This window comes from Halichoerus grypus, chromosome 4, assembly GCF_964656455.1.
Source record: "Halichoerus grypus chromosome 4, mHalGry1.hap1.1, whole genome shotgun sequence".
Taxonomy (NCBI): Eukaryota; Metazoa; Chordata; class Mammalia; order Carnivora; family Phocidae; genus Halichoerus; species Halichoerus grypus.
The window spans coordinates 53,840,515-53,863,220 of NC_135715.1; the positions used below are offsets into that span (position 1 = coordinate 53,840,515).

The 22,706-nt window shown below is 36.8% G+C and overlaps 2 protein-coding genes across 11 annotated transcripts in view; one reads left to right on the forward strand and one right to left on the reverse strand.

Moving 5' to 3' along the window:
- CCDC122 (coiled-coil domain containing 122) overlaps positions 1-7,455 on the reverse strand; it is a 32,806-nt gene extending 25,351 nt beyond the window's left edge. For 3 of the 7 annotated variants that reach the window (XM_078070333.1, XM_078070330.1, XM_078070332.1), the window contains exons 1-4: positions 7,321-7,455; positions 6,645-6,748; positions 4,093-4,178; positions 503-592 (exon numbers count right to left, since the gene is read on the reverse strand). Coding sequence is in view for 4 of the 7 variants with exons in the window: in XM_078070330.1 (XP_077926456.1) it covers positions 503-548 (46 nt within the window). In the remaining 3 variants the exon portion in view is untranslated. The other 4 variants (XM_078070331.1, XM_036081577.2, XM_078070335.1 and 1 more) reach the window with 4 other exon arrangements.
- LACC1 (laccase domain containing 1) lies at positions 7,451-19,284 on the forward strand. Of its 4 annotated transcripts, none has more exons than XM_036081572.2 (7): positions 7,451-7,613; positions 8,783-9,397; positions 10,032-10,210; positions 10,944-11,109; positions 14,106-14,331; positions 15,429-15,589; positions 16,579-19,284. In XM_036081572.2, the coding sequence occupies exons 2-6, from the start codon at positions 8,836-8,838 to the stop codon at positions 15,586-15,588; spliced, it is 1,293 nt and encodes a 430-aa protein (XP_035937465.1). In that variant the 5' UTR covers positions 7,451-7,613; positions 8,783-8,835; the 3' UTR covers position 15,589; positions 16,579-19,284. The 4 variants fall into 4 exon arrangements, with proteins under 4 accessions (XP_035937465.1, XP_035937469.1, XP_077926455.1 ...); XM_036081576.2 differs by lacking the exon at positions 7,451-7,613 and adding an exon at positions 7,635-7,824; XM_078070329.1 differs by lacking the exon at positions 7,451-7,613 and adding an exon at positions 7,635-7,816.
- Positions 19,285-22,706: the final 3,422 nt, after the last annotated feature.

Here is a 22,706-nt window from a genome sequence, read left to right on the forward strand (position 1 = left end):
ATAATAAAAATGTAAGTTGCAAACACTCTAAGAAAGTTATTGTTTCTTCACACATAGTCATGAAAAATATGATGTTTCTCTAAATAAAGTAGATTTAGGGTTGGTAATACTACCTTTCTGACTATAAACAAAACCAAAATCAAAAGCCATAATAAGACACAATTCAGAATTGCCTACTGCAATGTTATACCTGTTCCTGTATGGAACAGGATAAATATTTTGATTGTCCTCATTTTTTTAATCCAGACCACTTATACATATGCATAATTACAGTGCTACCATAATAACCATATGGCAATTATAGTTGATGAATTTTCAGTACAGGCCTGCATTTTTAGGTTGTTATGCCTTTTCTAAACACCATGTAAGTTTCTTCCTGGAGAAATTTAATAGCTTCCCTCTATTCTATTTGGCTATACATTTTAACACAATTATCCTATCATACTACCTTTTTGTTGCTGCTTATCTTTTAATTATTTATTTCTTAAGATTGCTTCATTACCTTCTTCAGGAACTCCTTGACTCTTCCTTTCTTTGTTGCCTGACATTCTACTTTGTTTCTTTCTCCCTTTTTTGTTCACCTTCTTTATGCCTACAAAATAATCAATATTGACAATTTTTCACTCTTCTTTGTTTTTTTCCCCCCATCATTTATCCTGGTGATACTGAAAGCAAATTCACTGTCAAATACCTCATAGGGATGGCAATGATATTTCATCTTTGTTCCAAGAATTAAAATACAATGGTTAAGTCAGAGAGTTTTAGAGAAAATAGAACTGTATTTGAATCTTGGTTCTCTTGCTTTTTAGCTGTTATGATTTTGAGCAAGTTTCTTAACTTCTTTGATCATCAGGGTCCTCATCTGTAAAACCTCACAGGACTGTCATAATAAAGTAATATATGTAGCATGCTTAGCATAGTACCTTACATATATAGTGAGTAATTAATTACTATGGACTCTGTCTAGGGTTTCCTTTGCTAGTTCCTCCTCAGCTTTCTCATCTAGGTCAGTGTCCCAGTGCTAAGTCCTTAGGCCTCTTCTCTATACTCACTCTTCAGGTGATGTCATCTAGTTGCATAGCTTTAAAATCCACTTATAGGTTTTATCTTATTTATATCTCTAACTTGAACATCCTTCTTGAGTTCCAGACTCATTCTAAATTGCCTACTTGGTATCTTCACTTGGATTTTTACAGTCATTTCAACTTAATATATCCCAAACTGAACTCTTGATGTCTCTGTTCACTCCATCACCACCACTAAACCTGCTCCTTCATAGTCTCTTCCTTTCAATAAATTACAAGTTTTTCTTCATCAGGCCCAAATCCCTGGAGACATTAGCAAGGAGGCCTCTAGAAGAGTGTAGAGCCCATGGAAATTCAACAAGACTTGTCCAAGATAATCATAAATGAGAGCTCACTGTTGATGTTTCATAGGCTCTTTGGGAAATCCTTTAAGACATTTTCCAAGTGTATGGCCCAGGACTTCTGCCCTAATTGTTTACTCAAAGGACAAACCAGAATCTCAACTTTTCTCTTATATGCTGCATGCAATTCTTTTAGCAAAACTCATTGGTTCTACGTTTAAATTATATTGGAATCCACTCACTGCTTACCACTTCTAAATAGTATCTTAGTAGAGAAGACTTCCCTCGTAACCTTTAAAACAGGACCTCTCCTCCTTCATTCTCCCATTTCCTTACCCTGCCTGATTTTTCTTAATAGCATTTGCCACCACTGATATTTTATATACAAGTGTTTCTTTTCTATCTCCTTTTACTAATGTAAGCTCCACCAGGGCAGAGATCTTAGAACAGTGCCTGGCACTTACTTAACAGGTGTCTATTTGTAGTCTATCTCCACTTCAATTTACCCTGTTCTAATGATAGAATTATGCTCCTAAATACTGTTCCCACCATGTCAACATCACAGCCAATCTTTCAACTCCATCATAGATGGCATCTTCTTTAAGAAGTCTTTCTTGGTAGATATGATCCTTTCCTCTCTTTAGTGCAATTGTTTCTATATCTCTATAACCGTTTAGGTCATACAGTAAGATAGAGCTAGCTTTGAACTCAGGTTGTACCACTTACTACTTTATTAGGTAAATTCTTTCCAAGCTGGGCCTAAGATTCTTTATCTATAAAACAGAAACAATAGTAATACCTGTCTCATTAGGACTATTGGGAGGACTACATGAAATAATGCATGACAGCATTTAGCAAATTCCTGCTACTCAAAAGTTTTTGTTCTTATTATTTCCATTATTTTATACTCTATTTCCCTATTAAACTGTAAGCTCCAGGAAGACAGATATAATGTCTTATACATTTTTGTATTCCCTAAAAAATTTGGTGAAGAAATCTAAAAAATGAAGAAAATTAGATCTATATAACAAAAAATAAAATAACTGGTACTTCTTGATCTCTATTTCTGAAGCAACATAAATTGAAAAACTCTTGGGTGACATTTATTTAAACCAACTATTTGTGAAAGGATATCTACTTTAAAATTGGGAAGGTTTTAGGGGCGCCTAGGTGGCTCAGTCAGTTAAGTGTCTGCCTTTGGCTCAGGTCCATGATCTGGTCATGGGTGGGACTGAGCACCAAGTGAGGCTTCCTGCTCAGGGGTGGAGTCTGCTTCTCTCTCTCCCTCTGCCCCTCTCCCCGCCCTCCCCGTTTGTGCTCTCTCTCTCAAATAAATAAATAAAATCTTTAAAAAAATAAAATTGGGAAAGTTTTAGTTTTTTCTGGATCTCTATTGTAGAGTGGACAAAAGATAAAAATGAAAACTACTGCCACCTACTGATAATTCATTACAATTGCTTAAATCAATGAAAACAGAGTTTAGACTAGACAGTATCAATTACTCTTTCATTCAAACCACATATGTAGGTACATATAATATGCAAGGTATTGTGAGGAATATAAAGATGAATTAAGTGACTCTGATTTAAAAAAACAGTATCTACAGTATTCCATAGTAAATGTCCAATTTACATCTAAAACACATTTAGAAAAAATATTTTTAACTAAGAAAATTAGCTTTACAGAAAACAATGTAATGCAGATACTATATTAAACTACCATTCTCTTATAATAACTATAGTCAACATTTATTGAGTACTTACAATTAACTAGCATTTTTCTAAGTGCTTTTATAGGAATTATCTTTATTTTCCCTCAGGGCAATCCTATAAGCTAGATATTATTTTTATTTATATTTTGTAGATGAGTAAACTAAGACTTGGAGAAATTAAGAAATTAGCCAAAGGCCACACATCCAACAAGTAGGAAGGATGGAATTTGAAACAATTAGGATCCAAATTAACATTTATTAGGCACTTAATATGTACTAAAGCACTGGGATAAGCATGATTTGTGCATTATCTCTTTTCCATTGAAGAGGCAAACCCCTCTATTTGACCCTTGGGAGAATTTAAAAAGGCCATGGTTCCAGCTTTTGGAAACTTATCATCTGGTACCTCCTTCACATTAATGAGCAAAATAAAGCAAGATTGTCAAACTACCCTGGGGCTTTTGAGAGCTTTTAGCTTAGAAGAATTAAGAGGAGGCAATTGTACATGTGCATCCATATCACATAGGCACTGTTTTTGATTCTGAATGGGAAAAGCTATCATGTGAACCTGCCAGGTAGTTAAAGTAGTTAAGTTTATAATTTCATTCTACCCCTTTAGAATAGATACTTTATCAGAAAACAGATAATTTTTCCTTGGGTGAAACTGTTTTCTAAGGGTGGGGGGCTTAATATCTAAAGCTGATATTTAACTGAGAAAGCTAAAAAATTAGCCTGGGGAAAGATGAGATAAAAGAGTTCCTTGGTATCAAGCAAATTTTAAATTATGGTCTATATTTGCCATAAGCATGATGAAATCAGATTTGAGTGGTTCAATTCCAACAAGATAATAGTGGGAAAAATGTGACACACTGTACAAATGAGTAAGAATAAGACATATTTCAGGTAAAAAAAAGACCGTAAGTGTTTTCAACCACATGTTTTCAAGAGAAGTTACAACATTATCAGAGTCATCCAAAGGAATTAATTCATTGAATCATTAAAAATTTATTCATACCTATTATATACTTGTGTGTTAGGATCTGCTAGGACTAGGCATTACTCTCTTCTTTGACTAGGCAGTGAGATTAAGGTTTCAGGATGCTGAAAACAAAATAAAACAAAAACCCAAAGGATTTGTACTGTTCTTTAACTTCCTATCAAAGACAATACAGACAACATTAATATATTATCCACATTGCTTCTAGCTTTCTACCAAAGGTGAGATTTCTCTGAATGTTCTGATAGTGCTGGACTACCAAATGTGTCCTTTTAAAGTGTAGACATACAGAGACTGATCAGCAGCTTGAATCCAAGCTTTAAGGGATGGCTAGGCCACTGTTTCAAATAGAAATGCTAGGCCTATGATGAAATCCAGTCATAATCTACCTGCTTGTTTCATCGAGAACAGTAAGAAGCAAGGTCTTCTGTTACTCTACAAGTAAGCGTGATTTCTAAACCATAAGGAGCTTGTAGTGGGTTGAATGGTGCCCCCCGCCATAAGTCTATATCCTAACCTCCAGAACCTGTGAATGTGGTCTTATTTGGAAAAATAGTCTTTGCAGATGTAATTAAGTTAAGTACCTTGGATGAGATCATCGTGGATTTAGGGTGGGCCCTAAATCCAATGCAGGTAAGAGACTGGCTATGTAAAAAGTGATCAGACCATATATAAATACAGCACTTTCACCCACAACCTGCAGCAACCAATTCAGGAAACCAATCCGCTATCTACAGTAACCAGACTAGGAAGCCATACTGCTATCTATGTCAGACTTGTAGGAAGCCAGACCACTATCTCTAATAACAATTCCAGAAGCCAAACAATAAGTCCTATAACAATTGGCCCCAAATGACCAGTATTTGATGAATAACTAACAGCTTCCCTAATTGGGGCCAATCAGAGGAAGCCAAAATGTACACTCTTAACCAATCACATAGGATGTCCTGCTTCTAGTTAGCCTACCTACAGCTTCCCCATCCCAGTAGCCTCCAATCGGGATATACCTGAAGATTTCCCCTTTTTCCACTATTAAAGCTTTCCTACTCTGCCAACACACAAGTGATGGCTGACTCCCTTGCCATAGCAAACTCTGCATAAATAATTCTTTGCTTGTTCTCATATGGCTGGTCATTATTTCCACACAGGTGTTTTTACAGCAGAAAGGCAGAGGGAAATTTGAAACTCAGACACACATTAAGAAGACCGTATGAGTATGAAGACATAGAGTCCCAAGTCACACAGCTATATACTATCAAGTTCATCCTTATAAAGTGTACACTTCAGTGTTTAATTGACTTTTTCAACTTATTACTAGGCTATGGGTCCAGACTGCATCAATGAGAGGGTTTCTTTTGTATGAACAAAATGCTAAGGAAGAAGCAATTAATTCTGCCTGGTGAGGGAATGGGGATTCAAGGAAAGTTATGATTGAGCTTGAAAGATCTTAAATAAGTAGCAGTTAGGTAAGCATAAAAAGAGAAGGGTGTTCTAAGTAAAAGGAATAGCATATGTATGGGATAAAATCTTGTAGCTCATCCAAGAAACAGCCTTTAGTTTGAGTGGCTTGGGAATAAGGCAGTTGTTTTTCAAACCTAATTATGCATCTGAATCATCTGTATAGATTAAAGCAAAATAAACAGCAAAGAAAAACATGCCCGGACTTGACTCCCAGAGATTCTGATTCAAATGTATATCGAGTGGAGTCCCTAGATTTAGTTTTAAGTTCTGCTTGTAGTTCTGATGTACAGCCAGGAGAACCACTGGAGTGGGTCAATGGAGATGAGGTAAGAGAGTTAGATGAGGGTAGATAGTCTAGGAACAAATGGTGAAAGGAAATGGTATGTAAATACAACACAATGACAAACTATCTCTTCCCTGACAGCTTTCCTATTTTGAAATATTTTTAAATTTTTTACTGCCACTACTGTTTCATGAAAGAAAATCATTATCTATAAAAACAGGGATAAATGTTTTAAACCAGTGTTGTAACTCAAAAGATCTCTATTTTGCTTAAGGTAATATTTAACATAAAACAAACTCAGAGAGTGTAGAGTGTACCTTCTGATCAGGTGTACCATCTACCGCTCAGGGCTCTTAACAAATGCCCCACAAAAATCATGAAAATACAAATTTTGACAAAAATATCTGCGAGGGATACTGAACGGCAAGTTCCTATTCTGGGTTGGTGATCCCATTACCTAGTCAAATAGAATGGAAGCACTTGCCCACCTCCAAGTGCTCTTCTAAACTCCTAGATATCTAGGACTCTTTCTCTTTCAGGCAAAACTTCTTCAGCATTTATCGTCTGCGCAACAATAAAGACAAAAGGGACCTCTCCTTCCACCATAACCAGTTCCACAGGAAGCATCCTTTCTCCTACTCTTCAATGGCTGAACAGATTGTCCCTTTATCTTAGCATCTGCCCTCCATGTAGTAGTAGCTGTTCGCTATTTCTAAATAAACGTTATACTCTTTGAGGTTAGACAAGGGATGCTAATTTATCACAATTCTAAGAGTTACTGTCTTCTAATTTTCTACTAGTGACACAGATCTTTAAACGGCCTTACAAGACTTTGTCAGTACAAATAAAGGAGCTGTAAAGAGTGTTGGTCCAGTCAGCAAGTAAGGTGGAATCCGCAAAAAGGCAAAGGAAGGTTCAACCCAAGTGTTTCTGGGAACAAAAAAAACACACTGTGAAAAACACCAAGAAGAACAAACAAACTCCACCCAAGGAGGCCGATTAGTTGAACCCTGGATGGGGCGAACTGCCAAGGGATAACACAGGCTGTCTCAGGGTTGGGCTCTGGTGATTAAACCAAGTTGTCTGACCCACACTGCTCGTCCTCAAGCGTTGGGGGAGAGCGCTTCCATTCGCAGAAGGGAGTCTGCCATTTGTTCCCCCGGTCGCTCCCGCCGCCCTGCTCCCCTCACCGACTCGTTCCCCTCACCTCGCCCGCTCTCCCGCCGCCCTGCTCCCCTCCCCGGCCCATCAGCCTTCCAGCCGCCCTACTCCCCTCACCGACCCGCCCTCCCGCCGCCCAGCTCCCCTCACCCGCCCGCAAGCCTCTCAGCCGCCCGGCTCCCCTCAGGGGCCAGCAAGCCTGCCAGTCGCCCCGCTTCTCTCACCTGCGCGCCCGACGTCCCTCCCCACTCAAGGGCCCGCCCTCCGCCCCGCCCCCGTCACGGGCCCGCCTCCCTCCCAGCTCCCCTCGTGGCTCGCCGCCCCGGCCCCCGCCGGCTGACCCGGCTGGCTCCTGCTGGAGGGCTCTGGTTCCTGTTTCTATCGCCTCAACCGGGCGGCGGAGGACGGCCTCGACGGGCTGCGCTGACCCGGAACTGCTGAGGCGGCTGCGAGGGCCGGCGCTCGGCTCCTCCCGGGCTTTCCCCGCGCCTCTCGGTGCCCAGCCCTCTTCCCCCGAACTCGCTCGTGCCTCCCTGCGGATCGCTGGCCTGGCCCAGCCCGGTCCTCCGCAGTCGCGGGGCCCCAGCCGTCGTGCCCACGCCAGGCCGGGCGCCCGTGGTCGGTCGGCGGTGAGGTGGGTGAGGTGGGGCAGGCGCTGCCGCGGCGGAGTCGCGGGGTCGGGCTTAGAACTCCAGGTGCCACGCTCGTGGCTTCCGGGTTCCGTCCAGGCTCTGGGCGGCGGGTGGCGGCGGCCGGGCGCCTCGGAGCTCGCGGAAGACTGAGAGGACAAGCCAAGGCGGAGCGCCGGCAGGCGGGACGGGGAAAACTGCCTGCGTTGTGCGTCGGTGGGTCAGAAAGTCCCAAGGGTGCGGGGTGGAGGCGGTGGAGGCGCCAGGGCTGGTGGGGGCGCCAGGGCAGGTGGAGACCGAGCGCAGGACCGGGCGGGGCGGGGAGGACAGATGCTTTTTGTGGCATTTCCCAAGGCAGAAGGGAGTATGGTCGTCACCCCCCTCGCTGCTCTCGTTTTTCAAAATTGGCGAAATGAACCTCAGTTCGAGCCCAGTTCGGTACGGAGTGGAGGTTGGGAGTGGCTGCAGGAGAAAAGCGTCCCGGGCCAAGGGGGTCACCACCAGAGGCGGCCCCTGAAGAGAAACCGACTGCCAGGGCTGGGAGGGGAGAAGATCCGCGCCGGGGAGAGCGGGTGATGGTGGTGCTGGTACCGAGTAAAGAAGTAGGTGGGTAGCACGTCTAATCCAAATCGCTCACCTGGAGTGCTGTGTAAATCCTGGAATCGTCTCAGCTTTTATCCCCTTAAAAATGTATATTTTAGGTGCAGCTCCCATTAACCTATTGAAGGCCCCGATATTTCATATGAAGGGTATGACCTAACATGCCAGTCATGTCAGGATTAATGATATACATATAAGATAAATTGACACCCTGTAATTAAAAAGCAGGACTTTGTCTAAGTTAATAAGTAATTCCCTACTTAAAATTTGCTGTATGAAAAAACATCACACACACACACACACACACACACACACACACACACACAGAGTAACTGTTGTTCTGCTGGAAAGATGTACAAATCACTTTCACAAAACGAATTAAGAGATGGTTTCACTCTTTTGGTTCTCTTAGGACAAATAATGGACTATCTTTGCTTGGAATCGTCTAGATCTACTATTTTGTTACGTTTTTAGATCAGTGAAACTTTTTTTTTTTTTAAGAACGTAGGTACAAATTTGTAACTATGAGAAGATTGATATAATTTTGCATTCTTAGGCTAATTTTTCTTTATAGGTGATTTCTAGGAGGTACAGAAATCTTTGAAGGGCTTTGTACCGTATTGAAGGATGGCAGAAGCAGTGTTGATTGATTTCTGTGGTTTGAAATGTAACTCTCAGAAAAATAGTCATCAGGCATTACTGAAGACATTGAATGCTATCCGATACCACCATGCTGCCAAGGCCAAGTTTCTTTGCATAATGTGTTGCAATAACATCAGCTGTGAAAGGAATGGTGCACATAATAACTGTGAATTAGAAGCAAGTAATGGATTATCAACTCTCTTGAGAGAATTTGAGACTGTTAGCAATCCTAGTATGGCTGCCTCCTTGTATACTATTAAGCAAAAAATTGATGAAAAAAATTTGAGCAGCATTAAGGTAATTGTCCCCATGCACCGGAAGACATTACTGAAGGCTTTTATTGATCAACTCTTCACCAATGTTTACAGTTTTGAGTTTGAAGACTTACAGGTGACTTTGAGGGGAGTTCCTCTGAAACAATCCACTGAAATAGACATGATCACAGCTCAAGAAGTAGAAGCAATCCAGAATGAAATACAAACATATTTGAGAAGTCTGCCAGCACTGAAAGGAGAGTTAACCATTATCACATCTCCTTTGATCTCAGGTATGTTAAACACTGTTGTTTCTACTGTATACATGAAAAACTAGTCTTTCTTTAGAGGTTGTTCGCCTTTTTTTCCCTCCTTTCTTTTGTAGACTATAGGTTTATGAGCTCATTGGCATCAGTTGCAACATGGGAGTGTGAGGGATGTCAAGGGATATCAAGGGATAGTCCCTTCAGAGCCACCCTTAATAGATAAATTTGTTTTATGCAAATTCAGTTTTAAGACAAATCCCCCAGCCTTCCTTTAAAATGAGATTTATGACCCTAAGCATCTCCTATTTAGAAATTTTGATACCTTAACTCATTGGCACCTTCACAGAAGAATGAAATTTTAGAAAGTCAATCTTACTTCTTGGTTAAATGATATATAGTGTGGGCTATATGCTGTTAGGAATAACAAAAACAAAGGGGACAGAAGATACTCTGAAGAGCAATAATCCCATGGGGATGGTAAAGAAAACACAAAGCCATATGTAACAAGAACACATGAGGTACACAGTGCTGTAGAAATTGGAAGCCAGGAAAACATGCAGCTTGAGGTGATCATAGAAAGTCTTAGTGAGACACTGGGTTTGTAACATTTTATAGTCTTTTATATAGTGTATTTTTAATCTTTATTACTTCTATTCAACAGATATTTTCTTACATGGATTTACTACAAGAACAGGTGGAATATCTTACATCCCAACTCTTAGCTCATTCAATCTCTTCAGTAGTTCCAAAAGGAGAGATCCCAAGGTCGTTGTTCAAGAAAATCTGCGTAGGTTGGGGAATGCTGCAGGATTTAATGTGGAGAAATTTTACCGAATAAAGGTAAAATTTTGTTTCATGTTTTAGAAGATCTAAAATATATTCTTGACTGTGCTAATGACTACATGGACTTTAATCAAGCTATTTAACTTTTGCATCTTGTGTTTTATCTAAAATTTTAGGATAATGCTTATGGTTGTTTTTCTTAGATCTGTACACTATAGCCTAAAAATCAATTCTATGATAGGTATCTTTCACCTGAAGTTCAATGTATCTAAAAGTAGTCAATTCTTATAGTACCACTGCACTTTTTGATTTAGAAGGAAGATTCCAGAATGGTGGGAAAGGCCATTATTTTCTAAATCAGCATTCGGAGGAACTAGGATCTCTATTGATGCTTTGTTTCTTACAGAATTCTAGGTTTATTTGGGTCAGGAAAAGTAAAAATATCTTTAATTTGGTAATTAATTTAACTTCTTTCCATAAATAGAACTTTATGGAAAGTGCTGCAAGTAGAGATTTACCCATCTCTAGTAGGAGATATTTGTGATGGACTTTATTAAATTGTTAAGTGTTAAAGTCTGTTTTCCTTTGCATAAAATATGCAGAAATTATAACACCAAAAGTTAAATGACAAGTAAATTTGGTATTTTACCATAGAAGTGATATTTTTAATGCTTATTAGTAATATTAAACTAGTTATATAATTTTATACAAAATGAGTATTTTCAGAAAAAGCTTATGGTATGAGAAATTCTTCTTTCAAAATATTTTTATCACACATCTTTGGTATTAGACTGATCATGCCAGTGATGTCTGGATTATGGAAAGGAAAGAACCTGAATCTTATGATGGAATCACCACAAATCAGAGGGGAGTCACAATAGCAGCTCTTGCTGCTGACTGTATACCAATTGTTTTTGCTGATCCTGTCAGGAAAGCATGTGGTGTTGCTCACTCTGGTAAGTATACTTAATTAAGCATTTAGGATTTTACCAGTTTTGTAGTATAGGAAAAATTATAATTTCTTTCTGCTGGGCATGACAGTTAATTACTTTACATGGTACTAAGTGTAAAAATAGGGATAGAGACAGGATACTTTTATTATAGGAGCAGATAAAAGCAGTACCTAAGTCAAATTATGTGAATCAGAGTAGAATTCCCAAAGGAAGCAATACCCAGGCTGATTCCTGAGGAATTTGTAGGACTTGACTAGGTGCCAGGGTTTCTCAGCAGGGTCGCTATTAACATTTTGGGCAAGATAATCTTATATTGCAGTTTGCTTGGCTTTCAAAATTCCTAATGCCAGTAGCACCCCCAGTTGTTGTAATAACAACAAAAAAAGCTCCTACATGCTTTTCAGAGCACTCCAAAGGGAGTGGTACTGCCTCTGGTTGAGAACCCTTGAAGTCTAGGCAATGGGGAATAGGAAGATAAGGCATGTCGGAGAAAGGTACTCATTGAAGATGAAGGTGCAGCAGCATGTGTAAAGGTATGGAGTTAAGAAGCAAGATATGTTTGGAAAACTGCATTTAGTTTAGTATGTTGTAGTCTAGTGCCTTTAACTATTCTGTATAGTTAAGAACAAAGGATTTTTAAATATTGTGTTAAGGTTATGGAATTTTGTTTTCTGAAGGTATTTTAAAATGCTATTTGGATTATCCTGTGGTTATAACTTTGTGAAATGAGGGATGATCTTTTAGAGTTCCTTCTGCTTGTAAATCTTTGACTACTTTGCTTTTTAGACAAAAGATAAGGAAGTGGCATATTTTTCTTTTGATCTAGCTAAACTTATAGGATTGGATGTCTAGCAGTCAGATTTATGATTTGACAGTATCAAAAAGTTATTTAACATTTGAGTCTTATTTCCTAGATACAAAAAGAGAATCTTATTTGTTATTTCTTAGGTTTTGAAACATTATTTTTAAATACCAAAGATCAAAGCTGTCAACTCTTGAATGAAGTTAAAGGTCTGACACTTTCTGATTTTTAAAACTTGTCATAAAGCCACAGTAATCAAAACAGTATGGTACTGGCATAAAGACAGACATATAGACCAATGGAATAAAAGAAAGAGCCCAGAAATAAACATTTGCATATATGATCAGAAGATTTTTAACAAGGTGTCTAGAGTATACAGTGGGGAAAGGACAGTCTCCAACAAATAGTGCTGAGAAAACTGGATATTCACATGCAAAAGAATGACGTTAGATCCTTATCTTACATCATATATAAAAATTAACTCAAAATAGGTTAAAGACCCAGCACATGGGTAGCTCAGATGGTTGGGCATCTGCCTTCAGCTCAGGTCTTGATCCCAGAGTCCTGGGTTCGACCCCACATGAAGCTCCTGGCTGGCTCAGCGGGAAGCCTGGTTCTCCCTCTCCCTCTCCTCTCCCCCTGCTTGTGTGCTCTCTCTGTCTCTCTCTGTCTCTCAAATGAATAAATCTTTAAAAAAAAAATAGGTTAAAGACCTAAATGTAAGAGCTAAATCTATAAAACTTATCAAAGAAAACAAAGTGTAAATCCTTGTGAACTTGGATTAGGCAATGGTTTCATAGAAACAACACCAAAAGCACAAGAAACAAGAGTAAAGACAGATAAATTGGAATTCATCAAAATTAAAAAACTATGCATCAAAGGACACAGTCAACAAAGTTAAAAGGCAACCCATGGAATGGGAGAAAATATTTGCAATTCATGTATCTGATAAGGGGTTAATGTCCAGAATATATTAAGAACTCCTACAACTCAACAACAGAAAATATCAACAACTCAGTTAAAAATGGGCAAAGGGCTTGAATAGACATTTCTTCAAACATGATAAGCAAATGGCCAGTAAGCAAATGGTGAAAAGATGTTTAATGTCACTAATAATTAGGGAAATGCCATCAAAACTATAATGAGATATCACCTCACACCCATTAGGATAGCTAATACTAAAAAAAACAAACAAAAAATAACAAATGTTGGTGAAGATGTGGAGAAATTAGAACTCTGATGCACAGTTGGTGGGAATGTAAAGTGGTAAGCTGCTATAGAAAATAGTATGGTGGTTCCTCAAAAATTTTAAAATAGAATTACCATATGATCCAGCAATTCTACTTCTGGGTGTCTATCCAAAAGAATTGAAAGCAGGATCTTGACAAGATACTTGCACACCCGTGCTTATAGCAGAATTATCTATACTAGCAGAGAGGTGGAAGCAATCTAGGTGTCCATAGATGGGTGATTAGATAAGCAAAATGTGATATATACATACAATGGAATATTATTTAGCATGAAAAAGGAAGGAAATCCTAACACCTGAATGAAGACCTTGAGGACATTATGCTAAATGTAATAAGTCAGTCACAAAAAGACACTGTAAGATTCCACTTATATGAGGTATCTAAAGTAGTCAAATTCATAGAAACAGAAAGTAGAATGGTGGGTGCGGGGGTGCTGGGGGAAAGTGGCGAGGGGGAATTGTTATTTAATGGGCATAGAGTTTTAGTTTTGCAAGATGAAAAAGTTCTAGAACTTGGTAGCACAACAATGTGAATATATTTAATACTACTGAAGTATACACTTAAAAAGAGTTAAAATGGTAAATTTTATGCTATGTATATTTCCCCCCCAATTTAAAGAAATGTGAATAAAAAGTGAAGGAGAGGAAGAAGACTAACATGGTATAATCCCAGTGGAAACTGAAAGTGTAGAATATTTTTAAAGGAAGTGGAAAGGACCTCCCATTAAGTATCTCTCCCATGTCAGATGCTTTTCATAGTGTACCTCATTTAAAAACCAGTGTTTTAGTTAATTGATTACTTAGCTTAATTAATTGATTTTGTGATTCATTTGCTATTTCTGACTTTGAAAAAAAGAAACTGACTCTGCTCATTTTTAAGTTAGATATAAATCAAGGTGAAATGTTATGTTTTAACTTCCCTTATCTCTTTTTCTTCCTATTTACCAGGTTGGAGGGGTACTTTGTTAGGTATTGCTATGGCTACAGTGAATGCTATGATCACAGAATATGGCTGTAGTTTGGAAGACATTATTGTTGTACTGGGACCTTCAGTAGGACCTTGCTGTTTTACTCTGCCAAGGGAATCAGCAAAGGGATTTCATAATCTTGATCCTGAATGTGTACGGTTATTTGATTCACCAAATCCCTGTGTTGACATTCGTAAAGCCACCAGGTATGTTTGATTTCATTCCAGAACTGCAAGTTTGGTTATTGCTTATTGTTTCTAAAATGAAAATTATTTTAGACAACAATTAGTAACTCCAAGAAAAATTGAGGTGGCAGATAAATAAGTAGCTGACATATACATATATATAAAAACTTATTTTGATTATGAAATATATTCTCATCTACATTTGACTAACAAATTTTCCTGTTATGTCTTAACTGACTTTAAAGTGAAGGAAGATATATTTGGCATATAGTTTTGAGAGATCTACTTAAACTTCATATAGAAAAGTTGCATGTACTTCATAGCCCTTCTTCAGCTAAAATCTCTAATGTAATAAACTATTAGGAAGATGATATTTTAAAATTATTTTTATTCTCTAATTAACTAGAGGAATATATTTCTTAGCAAAAATGTTAGATAATATAAGCACATAGTCACTTTCAAGCTTTTTATGGTCCCTTTCAATTTTGAATTATGAAATTTTGCTATTAAAAGCCATTATTTGTCTTTTCTAAAAAAGAAAATTGTCTGATCTGAATTGTGTTTCTATTCGTCAACAAAACCTTGCCCAGATTCTGCATGATTTAGCACATAAGTAGAAAGGATTGAAGTTGATTCTTAAATGTAACTTGTGGAATTAGTATCACTAATTTATAGTCATATTTCATATTGTAAAGTGTTTACAGAGAAGCAACCTCTCTGTGAAAAATTTTTTAATAGGAGGACAAGAGATGGGAAGGCCAAATGACTAAAAAGCATGCTCTGTCTGAACGAAATGAATCTTTCTGCAAATACCCTGGTAACTTTAGAAGTTTCTTCTAAATAAGTACTTGATTTTGATTATAAAATTCTGTACCCAGGTCATGTCTGCAGGACAATATAGAAGGTTTTACAGTTCATATATGAACTTAGATTAAGGGTGATAAAGTCTTCCATTTCTTGACTTTTTCATGTTTTATATCTGAAAACCAATTTGCATTGTTTCAAGCAAATCTTTCCCAGAATTCTTTTACACCAGTATCCAGATGTATATATTTTTTACTGCTTTGGCTATTGGTAAAATAAACTCTTGGTATCTTTTGAAAAATCTTTATCCTAAGGATTCTTCTAGAACGGGGAGGAATTCTACCACAGAATATCCAGGACCTGAACCAAGATCTTAACCTCTGTACATCCTGCCATCCTGACAAGTTTTTCTCCCATGTCCGAGATGGCCTTAATTTTGGTACACAGATTGGCTTCATATCAATTAGAGAATGAGGTACAGTAGGTTCTTTCTCTCCCTTTACTTCTCTCCTTCCTGTTTCCACCTTTCCCTCCCCTCATTTTTAAAAATAACTAATTATATTTAACTTTACCCCTTTATTCTTGGAGGAAGAATTAAGTTTCTACTTTTTAGTGAAGCAATAGAGGTAGAAAAGTTAATTTTTAGGGGCATGCTCTAATATAAAGAATAGCCACTCCTTTTCCTAGTTAATCAAGAATAATCAGGCCAGCATATAAAAATAAAAATAAAATCATTTATTTAAAAAATCCTGTATGTATACCATTTATCACCTATGTACTTGACATCAGTATATTTCCTATCATAACACCTTTATACCTTTCTTTTTTATTCTTTTGATTTTTGAGAAGAAATCTTTGCATAAAGATTTTAAATTCTAGGATAATAAAAAGTCCTCACATATCCAAACTGGCTTGGTTTTCAACTAGATTTGCAACTGATTATCTATAGCAAGGGTTGGCCAATTTTCTTTAAAGGGTAGATAGTAAATATTTTAGGCTTTGTGGTACATACAGTCTCTGTCTCAACTACTTAGCTTTGCCATTATACCGCAAAAGCAGATATAACAACACAAACAAATGAGTTTGACTGTGTTTCAATAAAACTTTATTTATAAAAAACAGGTGAGGGACCAGGCAGGTTTGGCCCACAGACTATAATTTGCTGATACACGATCTGTAGTCATTGAGTAAGACTGAGTATAATTTCATTAAATTAGTATTTATTTCAGATTTTTTTTTAGAGTTATACAAAAATATTTCATGACAGTGATTTAGTGCTGACCCATTAGCATATATCTAATTTTCCTTAAGTTTACTCTTAACTGAATTAATATTATTTTTAATCTTCACAATGTCTTTAACTCTTTAATATACCAAAGACTTTAGTAGGCTTAATGATCCTTACCTTGATATTGTAATAGCACTAGTAAGAATCTTATATTTGTTTTCTATGTATTTTTACAGATACTTGACTGGATTTTTATACAACTATTTCTTGCCTCCTTCTAAACTGACTACAAGAGAGAAATTTAGCTGTTTGATTTACTTAAAACCAAAAGGATTACAATGGATAATTCATCTTTAGGTATATTTTCACTATTCTCCAAAGCCAAATGACTTTCACTTGATTCTAGTAAAATCTAGATGAGGATTATTCTTAAAGTTTGTTCTGTTCATTATATAAATCAGGAATAGGTCTCTTCAGTTCATTATTTACTGGGTATATCCTATTTGTCAGGCATTGTGTGAAACATAAGTGAATCAAAGTGAATAAGACCTTTTCTCCTTGAGAATGCAGTGGAGGAGATAAACACTTATAATACTTTAATTTTGATAGCAGTGGAAGAGTACAGAAGAAGGAAGGGTCAGGAAAGTGCTATAGAGAAAATGATATATCACATGGGCCCAAAAGATGTACAGGCTTTTGATAAATGAAGAACAACCATAACAGGTAGAGGGAACACCATGAACTAGGGCATGAAATTGAAAGTGTAAAACATGTTCTAGAGAGAGAAGGGTGTAGGCAGAAGTTACTAGAAAAACAGGTTGGAAAGAGATTAGTTAGTCTCAAATGCCATGTCAAAGAGTTTAGAGTTGATTTTCTGGATAAAGAGTAGGCATAAAAAGTAGGGGAGTGTTTTTATTTCCTTAGTGTCATTTGTAACAGGATGGATTTAAATTGTGAGAGACCAAAGCAGAGCGACTTTTTTAAGAGGCAAAATACTTCTAAAAAGAAACAATGAAGACAGTGGAATTAAGATGGAGGAGAGTAGATGAAGAGACATTTCAGACATGGAATCAGTAGATCCTCTTAATAGATAATGAAGATGACAGGTGAGGAAGAGTGGAGAAGTCATTGATGACTCCAAGATTTCTGCTTGGTTGACTATCAACGACAGCAACAAGGGGAAGGAAGATGTTTGGGAAAAGGGAGAAGAATAATGAGTTTGACATGCAGACTGAAGTATATCCAGATGGAAATATTTGGTCAATAACTAGAAATACAGACGTCACATCTTGGTGGGAGCTGGGAGAAAGATACAGATTTAGAAGTTGGCTATGCAGAAATGAGGCCTGAATCTGTTGGAGTAGGCTGAATCATCTAGACAGAACTACAGGGTGAGAAAAAGGAGGTTCAAGTGTGAAACCTCATACAACACCTACATTTGAAGAATAAGAAGCTGAACCAGTAAAAAAAAAAAAAAAGATGAATCATTAGAATTAAGGGGGGAAAAAACAGAGTATACTTATTTTGAAGAAAGTAGCCAGTATGAATGTGAGAGGTACTCAGAATTTCCAGAGATACAAGGTACAAGAAATTTTCAGAGATAGAATAAAATGAGGACTGAGAAGGAAGCCAGTGGATTAACCATATCAAAGCTGTTCTACAAGCAATGGTGGCAGAGTCTGATTTCAGTGCATTGAGGAGGAGGATGCATAAGTGTCCTCTCTTCTTTGATAGTATTTACTAGAGAAAATAAAGTACTGGGGGTTGTATCTCAAAGGAAGGGGTATTTTTTTTTTTTTTTTTGATCAGTACTTTTAAGTATATTTGTAGGCTGAAGAGAGGCGTCAAGCTGTTTTCACTTGGGAGAAAATGGTGTGACATGTAATATATGACATGTTATTTTTAATGTGAGTAGTTATATTGCATCTTAAAAAATTTTCTTATTATACATTTGTTTCTAACTGAACATGTAGTAGAATAATGGAAAATTACATTTGTTAGGTATTTACAAAGGACTTTTACATACATTATCTCATTTTACCTTTATAGCTACTCTGAAATACATAGGTCAGTTGTTACTCTTTTTATTCAGGTGAGAAAACTGAGTCTCGTTGGAGCTTAAAATCATATAATTTGTGGTAAAATAAGATTTGAACCCATATCTTGTGACTTAAAATCTCATTTCAGATTTTATAGTTAATCAAAGCTATCTAAGTTAATTTTTATTTTCAACTTTTTGTTAATATCATCCATTCATACATTCAGCCAAAATTTTGTTGAGATACAAGGATAGGTTAAAAAAAATATAGTCGTAGCCTTTCAGATGTTTAATATCTAGTGAAAGGTGGCAATCAATAAGCCAGCAATTTCAATACTGTGATTTATGTTGTATAGCTGTCACAACCTGATACCTTATTTAGTTGAATTCTTCTATGCAACTCGTAGCTCAGTGTAAAATTTAAATAAAATACCTCATTTCTTCCAGTTGGCGAAAGGCATTAAACACAAAGCATAGGACAATAATTTCAAACTCATGCAAAAAACTTTTCTGTTTAATGATAACTATAAAGATAAAGAATAATTTCACACATTTAGAAAGGTTGATAATTTTCCAGTTCTTCTGTGCATTATTTTTTTGAAGTTTACAAATTTACAGGAGTATTAGGTGGCTGAGGCACCTGGGTGGCTCAATCAGTTAGGTGTCTGCCTTCTGCTCAGGTCTAATCCTAGGGTCCTAAGATTGAGCCCCATGTTGGGCTCCCTTTTTAGCGGGGAGTCTGCTTCTCCCTCTGCTCCTCCCCCTGCTCGCTCGTGCTCCCTCGCCCTCTCTCTCAAATAAATAAAATCTTAAAAAAAAAGAGTATTAGGTGGCCATATTTCACTTTATGTACCAAAATATTCTAAAACCAAATAAAAATTATATTTGAATATCTGTGATTTTAGATTATCTGCTTCAGAGTATTTAATGAAAAGTCTCCTTGCTGTTTTACTGAGTGAAAAATACTGATTCATAACTCAGAAACATAATGACTAGGTTGTTAAATCATCTTATCTTATTATCTCTATAAGATCTCTGTCACTCTCAAGCATTTATATATAGGTTTCTGGGACTTTGGGGGTACGATCACAATGATAATTTTTATTTTTAGTAAGTTTTGTTTTCAATCTAAGCACTGCTACTAACTGCACATAGGAAATATTGGTTGTCGTTTTATTAAGAAGAGGAATTAAGTTTGTAAATCAGATAGGAGTTCATGACTTGATTATTTTGGAGGTACTAAGTATCAAACTAAAATTTAATTGTAATTTTAAATTGTGAATAATAGCATAGTGACTAAATATGCTATACTACAGTGCTTTATAAAACAAATAAAAAAAGTGATCTTTCCACTAGGAAGCAGTATTTCTACAAGTAGCTCTGCTCTGTTTCTTGATATAAAGTTGAACCAATCTATTCTCTGTATTTAGTTATACCAAAAAAAAAAAAAAAAAAGGAGGGGCATTTAAACTTAATGAATGTATTGGTCCTACTTTATATGCAAATATCTTGTAGTTCAAGTATATAACAGCATTTAGGAACCCTCACCCACCTGGAACTATCTCACTTCTACAGAATCTCTAGTAACTCTTTTTCTGTAAGTAGATTTTTTGGGGAAAAATTCACAGAAGCTTATTCTGTGACACATGACAAAAACATAAATAATACCCACCAATTCAGAAGCTGAAAGATAAGATGTCAATTACATATGAATTACATCATTTTATATCCCAAAGTGGATTTGATATGGTTTTCACTTGGTTGTCCTAAAGTTATACTTAGAATATATCCATCCTACTTTTTTGTGAACTCTTAGAGAATGCCACCAACCTATGGAAGTTCAGGGCTTTCAAGAAAGCACTGCTCAGTTATCTATGTGTTTGTGTGTGTGTATGTGTGGATCTGAGTGTTCATGCTAAATGGCAAGCAAGAAATCTGTATGTGTTATATATGATACATAGCCTCTTTGCCCTAAATGTAAATTCACACAAAACATATTGGATGCAGTGGAATTAATAGATTTCTTTCTATAAAGTTTTTGTAAATTGTGCAGTAAAGAATGGGAATCATGGTTTATGTGCTTACTGAATATGTTTATGGGAACTGTGGTCTGGTGCACCTACGTTTCCATTGTAGGCAGTGTTTTAAAACTTGTGATTTCAGAGACGGGGCAGCTGCTGCAAATAATGCATTATTCTGTGCTAGATACTTGCTTAGTGAAGGAATTAGAATCTGCCAGTACTACTTTTTCCAGGTTAACACATTTAGTTTGGACTCATGATGATTGCATGTCAATTTTGTGGAGACAGACTTTTCCTACTCTCCTTAGATGCATTTTTTTTTTTAATGGAGAAATAAATGCTTACATCGTATTTCCCGAGTCCTTGTGCCACATGCCGGTGGTAAACTATGTCCTTTCTAAATCTGGAGCAGGCTTTTTGTTTTATTTAATTCTCAGAAGGCTGGGGTGTTCAGTTGTGTATTTTATTAAACAACTAAAATTTCCAGCAGACTCTTTAGCTCAGAATGTCACATTCCTTTCTAACAACAACAACAAAAAGAGTATTTTCATTTCATGAGAAACATTTGTGGAAAATAGATTTGTTAATGGTAACAATTGAGTTTTCCATTTTCTTAATTCTTAGTTTTGCATTGCATGTTGCTTCAATTTATATCTTACACGTACTTCCCTATTCCTTTACTTAAGTACGTTTTAGAGTTATATTTTCTTATCCCCCATCATCCTTGTTTTCATAATTGATGTTTCATATTCATAAGGTAACTTAATTCTTTCAATTTTATACTTTCAAGTACATATTCAGACTTGGGTATAAAAGTTCCTTGTTGGACATATCCTATGGGCCCCTCAAAACAATATCCTCCAAGTTACCATTTTCCCTCCAAAATTTGTTCCCCTCTCATGTTCTATCTCAGAGAATGAAATCATTTTCCATGAAGTTGCCCATCCAAAAATCTTAGAGTGTTTCTGAATGTGTCTCCCTTTCCTTCACTTCTTCTTTTCCTATGCTTCTACCTTTGTAAATCTATCATCCATTCCTGTGTTTCTGTCACAGCTGCCAGATATTCAGATCATCATGTCTGATGTGCATCATTTGAGCAGCCTCTAACTAGTCCTTCATTGAATCCCTTCTTTTACTGCTATTATTGATTATTCTAAAATGCAAGTCTGGTCATATTACATCCCTCTGAATTATTTTATGGCTTTTCCACTGTCCCCAAGATAAAGACCTGCTCACTGACTTTTATAAGTGCTATTATGATCTCACCCCTGCTTACCTTTTCAATTTCCACCACTCCCCATTATATCGATATCACATATTCTAGCCATTCTGCATTTTTTTTCATTTCCTAGAATATACATTAAGCTAGGTCAGGTCACAAAGGTTGGTTTGCATTCAAAGATAGACTAGAAGTCAAATTAGGTTTAAGGTTACTTTCACTTAGGCTTTCTACTGAATTAGAAAACAAGCAGCACCAAGGACATATAATATAAACACCTAGGTGAATGGATATAGCACTCCAGTGTCCCCCTAGTTCCTTAGGGAGATATGACCAAAATTCAGTTGTCAATGTAGTATATATATTCAGTGAGTGGTACGCCGGTCATATATAGAAGAAGCTTAGTAGTTTTTGTTCCATTAGGCAGGGTGAGGGGCCATGTTAATGTTCAAAGTCTACCTTCTACCATATAACAAAATTTTGCTGTATCTAAACATGAGTAATTTTTTTTGGATGTCATTGGGTTCACAGCAGGTCTTACCATTATCTTTCATAGTGGTGATTTATCTTGCCTCCTGGCTTTGTACCTATTGCTGGCTCTGTGTGCATAGTTCTCAAACTCATTTTTCTTGAATAACTCATAACCATTCTTTAAGGTTCAGACAAGTGGTCTCTCTTCCAGAACATTTTCCTTGGTCATTTTCCTCGCTAGCATCCTGTGCATCACTTTTTATAGTCCTCAGTGTACTCATTTTTAAATGTTCTGTTTACTTGTCTACTAGTAAATGTAAGCTCCGTCAGAGTAAGGACCAGGTCTTACTCATTGGCTAGATATTTTTAATATCTAGCAAAGATTAACACATTGTAATCACTTATATCTATAGAAGGAAAAGGAGGGAGAAGGGAAGGAATCTTTTAATGATCCAATACAAAGTCCAAAGATAAAGATTATAAAACATTTTGGGCAGGGGGGAGTGTGTGTGTTGTCATTTTTTACCAAGTAGTTTTCTATCTTCAATATTTAGTTGAATTTAAATAATTGTGATACATTAATGTCTTTTTAAAGAAAGAACATCTGTTTTAAAG

Bases quoted from the DNA above. Each gene is read 5' to 3' on its own strand.
- LACC1 (XM_036081572.2), top strand. From the start codon at position 8,836: ATGGCAGAAGCAGTGTTGATTGATTTCTGTGGTTTGAAATGTAACTCT. The intron at 9,398-10,031 runs GTATGTTAAACA...TCTATTCAACAG, and splicing joins CACATCTCCTTTGATCTCAG to ATATTTTCTTACATGGATTT. The intron at 11,110-14,105 runs GTAAGTATACTT...CCTATTTACCAG, and splicing joins ATGTGGTGTTGCTCACTCTG to GTTGGAGGGGTACTTTGTTA.